This window comes from Engraulis encrasicolus, chromosome 13 (genome assembly GCF_034702125.1).
Source record: "Engraulis encrasicolus isolate BLACKSEA-1 chromosome 13, IST_EnEncr_1.0, whole genome shotgun sequence".
NCBI classification, from domain to species: Eukaryota; Metazoa; Chordata; class Actinopteri; order Clupeiformes; family Engraulidae; genus Engraulis; species Engraulis encrasicolus.
In genome coordinates this window covers 48,973,197-48,978,196 of record NC_085869.1, presented here as the reverse complement: position 1 = coordinate 48,978,196, position 5,000 = coordinate 48,973,197, and the positions used below count along the sequence as shown (strand labels likewise).

The window sequence follows — 5,000 nt, the reverse complement described above, 5'->3', positions numbered from 1 at the left end:
AGAGAGAGACAGAGAGACAGAGAGAGAGAGAGCAAAAGAGGGAGAGAGAGATGGAGAGATGGGCAGAGGTGTCGGGAGAGATAGAGGGATAGAGGGACAGATAGGCAGACGGAAAGAGAAAAAAGGCCGGAAGAGAGAAATGGAGAGGAGAGAGAGATGGTAAGAAAGAGTAAGATAGTGAGGCAGAGAGAGAAAGAGATTGAGAGAGAAAGAGAGGACGACAGAGAGATCAAGAAAGGAATGAGCCATTTGTGGTTTTGAATGTCAAAAGCTATTGTCTGTTTTGAAAATAAAATTAAACTAATGAGCATTCAGCAACAGACATCCTCCTCCCTGAACATTTATAGGAGGTCAGAAGCATAAGCATGTGTGGCCTTATAATTTTGTTTAACATTTTGGGGGATTTCATGCCTTTATGCCAGGACAGAAGAGAGTGTGACAGGAAACGAGAGGGAGAGAGATCGGGAAACAACTTCCGTCTGGATTAGAACTCAGGTAACCAGGTATATGGTATAGCACCTTAACCAACTAAGCCACAGCGCCCCACAAAGGGAAACTACTGATAGATGCTCTCTTGTAATGATGGGCTTTCTTGTAATGTTTTTCAGTTCTTGATTTTGATTTGAACTTACTGATTTTTCTTTACTTAATGCATTCATAACTCTATTGAGCTTTACTCTTTATGCTTGAATTCTTATCTCATCTGCTATGTTTTTATGTTTTTATTTTAGTGCACATTTTTATTTTAGGCACATTGGACAGCCTCTGTAGTTCATGACATGACATGGGCTGTGTATATATGCCTCTCCATGCCTTGACCACTGGCCCTTTCCCCCTCTTGTAAAGTCTATTTCCACTGTCATATTGAGTGGCTAAGCCTCTCTAAAGCTTCCAGTCTTACAGCCTCAACATATGTGAAGTATTTATGGCCTGCCTGTTAATTACACAAATCTGTTATTACACTGGCTACATATGTACGTATACTGTATTTAGAGGCAGCTTTTAATTACACTGGCTATATGCAGTATATGACTTATCATATTTTTCACTAAAATAACTCTTGTTATGACAATTAAAACTGTGAAAGATGTTGAAGCCGATCTGTGGGGGGACGCGACACAGGGGAAATGGAGGCCATCGAGGTTTGGCCCAGCATGTCTGGATGCCCTCCTCCATCCTTTGTCTTCTTCTTTCTTTTATTTCCTTTTCTTTCTTATTCCCCCAATTTTCTTTTGCTTTGCCATGGCTTACTATCGTACGTAGGCTTATGTGGTTTTGAACAAACTTTTTTTTAATCATTATTTTTTTTCTCTGTGTGAGCATTAAGCTGTGTCTCTATGTATGTAAGCTGATTGCTATGTTCAATTAAAAAGGAGTAAAAAAAACCCTCTCATGATCTGACTACAGGCCATCTGTGACTATCAGGTGCCGAGAGCATCACATGTAGTGCAGCTTTTAGTGTTTTTTTAATAATGACCCATCTACTAAACTAAAGCCCCAAATGTTCATCATGGAGGAAATGTTCCATTTCGGTGTTCACCTAGATATTGTGTTGGATCTATTACTATTTCCAAATCCTTAACACGTGCAGCATTTTATGAATGAGGACTGCAATTGTGGCTTGCAATGTCCAATTGTGAACTTGGGGACAACCTGTTCCAAAAAATCCTTCGTGAATAAAAAATACACCCTTTTAGGAATGAGGATTTAAAACTCTGCATTAAAATGATCACTATGACGTTGCGGACAACCTGTTACAAAGAAACTAACAAAAATCCTGTGCATACAGGCCTATAAATTAACCTTTTTCATCCTTAGCCAATTTGGCTAGTGGATGTTAAATCGTACTAGCCACACATACACCAACTAGACTGCCTGTGCAGTCGCCTTCGACTGCTTAAGGTATATCCCCGAAACGCAACGCTTCCAGTCCCCCATCATTCCTACCACTCCCGTCCACCATTTCGTAAACGTATATGATACATACAGACGTGACATGACGTGCATAGGCTTAAAACCAAACGACTATTGTGAAAATGAAGCAAAAAATGGGGCAAATGGTAATACTGTTTTAATGGTTCAGTGGATATACCACATTAGGTACAGTGTAATAACCAGTGTAACAATATTTAATACAATGTAATTTTTTACTTACATCATGTGTTTGTGCGTAAGTGGTATTACATGGTATTGCATATTGTTACACTGATATTACACTATATTACATGGTATTGCATACTGTTACACTCGTTATTACACTGTACCTGATATTGCATATTGTTACACTGGTATTACACTAGTATTACATGGGTTGTTACATTGGTTATTACACTGTACCTAATATGGTAGATTCACCGAAATGGTGAACCATTAAAATAAGGTGTTACCGGGCAAATCAATCCACCCAGTCAGAAGTTATGGGCCAAATGAAAATTCCGCCATTTTGAAAGTGTTGTCTTCCAAACTCGAATCAGTTCATGAACCTACCCTAGAGCATTCACACACAAAATCTGGGACAAATCCATCCACCCGGTCATTAGTTATGGGCCAAAGAATAATTCTGCCATCTTGAATTCAGCCATCTTGAAAGTGTTGACCTCCAAACTCGAATCAGTTCATGAACCTACCCTAGAGCATTCACACACCAAATCTGGGACAAATCCATCCACCCGGTCAGAAGTTATGGACCAAACAAAAATTCGGCCATCTTGAATTCAGCCATCTTGAAAGTGTTGACCTCCCAACTCGAAGCAGTTCATGAACCTACCCTAGAGCATTCACACACCAAATCTGGGACAAATCCATCCACCCGGTCAGAAGTTATGGACCAAACAAAAATTCGGCCATCTTGAATTCAGCCATCTTGAAAGTGTTGACCTCCAAACTCGAATCAGTTCATGAACCTGCCCTAGAGCATTCACCCAAAAAATCTGGGACAAATCCAAACATCCGTTCAAAAGTTATCGCGTTAACACGAAAGACCTTACGCGGCGGCGGACGCGGCGGACGCGGCGGACGCGGCGGCGGCGGACGCGGCGGCGGCGGACGCGGCGGCGGCGCACGCAAAACCATTACATCCCCGACGCTCCGCGTTTCGGGGATATAACTATCAAAGTGGATACTAAGTTCTGTTTTCTACCGGACAAACTGCATTTTCCCCAGCATTCACCAGCAGTGCTAATTTAGAGCCCTGGTAGCATGTAGCATGTTTATAATTGACATAGCCACCATGAAGTTGACGACAACCTTTTATTTGTCCTTGTGTTCACGCAAACTAAAAAAGCAAACAAATAACAAACCCCCACTCTATATACCTTGAGTCATCATATTTGCCATTAAACAAACACAGATTGTGAAGCCGGCTAGTCCTTTGGGCAGGTGGCTGAAACACATGGGGATTTCCACCTGCTGCTGTAGAATACATGCTTTCATCCCGCTTCCTGGCAATCACTAGTTTCAACACGACTCGACAACACTCTGCACGTCAGGACCACACAACAAGAACGATAGAATTACACACAGTTAGTTAACACTCCCAAAATTCTATGCCCATTTCTATTCTATTCTATTATGAAGTGACGGAGTTCATGTTGATGGAAATGTAGCAAGATTAAATACACTTTTTGGAGCTATAACTGCTTTTTTTGTCTTTTTCACTCTATTCATGATAGGACAGCGAAGGTGGTGACAGGAAGCGAGTGGGGAGAGAGAGACAGGGAAGGGCTGGCAAAGGACCTGGGCCAGGAATCGAACCCAGGTCAGCCGCATGGTAGACGAGTGCCCTACCGTTTGGCCAAGGCAGGGCCAGCTATAACTGTTTTTTTTTAAACTCAGTTAACGGTATTCAACTGTTCATAACTGATTTTTCCTTTTTTTAGCTGTTGCTCAGTAGCCTATTTAATACACATACTAATGATATACAGATGCTCGTGTAATATAGTGTATGCTTTTGCTGGGAGCACTCAACACAATCTATCTTGAGAGCCAGAATTGTGTTCTTTTTTTGCTTTTTTAAAAGCTACTCATGTATTGTTAAATGCGTTATTGATCATGATGTGAATGCGTGACGGATGGCCATGCTTGTCGCTGTATAATTACGCAGATAAATGTAATGTAATTACATAGATAAATGAATGAACTCAGCACAAGTGATAATATCTTTAATGTATGCGCGTAAATTGTGCGGCGGTTTTCCAAGAACCACTCCAAGAACAACAAGCCCATCCTACGAACCGAAATCGCACAGATTTTTTTTTGTTTTTGAAAAGCTACTCATGAATCACCTTATGTGTTATTGACCACGATGTGAGCTTGTGACTGATAGCCAAGCTCTAGAGAGTTGTAATTACACAGATAAATGAATGGCCTGTTATTAGATAGTATTTCCAATTAGTCATTTTGACGAATAGTGGTGAGTGGCCAGTGAGTGTAAGATGATGCTCCTGTAACCAGTTTCAGGCTCAAACTTTATTGTTTGAGCATTGGGGCTTGAGCGCAGTTGCTGGTGGGGACACGTCTTTACCCCTTTTGGGATGAACCTAGATTTATTCCACCGCTTTTCCCCAAACATAATACAAAAAAATGACATACCCGTATGATTTGCCATACACACAGTATGTCCCCACCACTTTCCAAACCAAACGTACTCCATAGCATGGGGGAAAGCCTACCTCCACCTCGATGCATTCATTAAGCTTCTTGCACGTAGCAGAGATTGTCTCCGTGGTGCCAAACTCGAAATACCAAAGCTTGTTCTTCATCCTATGAGAAATGGAGAGAGAGACAGAAGACATACCAATAAGACAATCATGAAGAGAGTGCTAATAAACACCAGAGCCAACATGCAAGAGCTCTTACCCAAAAAGCTAAATAAGCCCATTTAAATGCAATTTACATAAAGTAAACCAAAAAAATGATGTGACCAATTTCAAATAATGAAAAAGTAATTTCACTGATATTAATTAACTGAACATAACAACAGAAACACATAATTTGTATTA

General features: G+C 40.8%; 1 protein-coding gene across 2 annotated transcripts in view; it reads right to left on the bottom strand.

Annotated features, from left to right (window-relative positions):
• LOC134461321 (diacylglycerol kinase beta) overlaps positions 1-5,000 on the bottom strand; it is a 167,480-nt gene that overhangs the window by 28,353 nt on the left and 134,127 nt on the right. For both annotated transcript variants that reach the window (XM_063214152.1, XM_063214153.1), the window contains exon 21: positions 4,671-4,761. In XM_063214152.1, the coding sequence (XP_063070222.1) occupies positions 4,671-4,761 (91 nt within the window). The remainder of the gene's footprint in view (positions 1-4,670; positions 4,762-5,000) is intronic.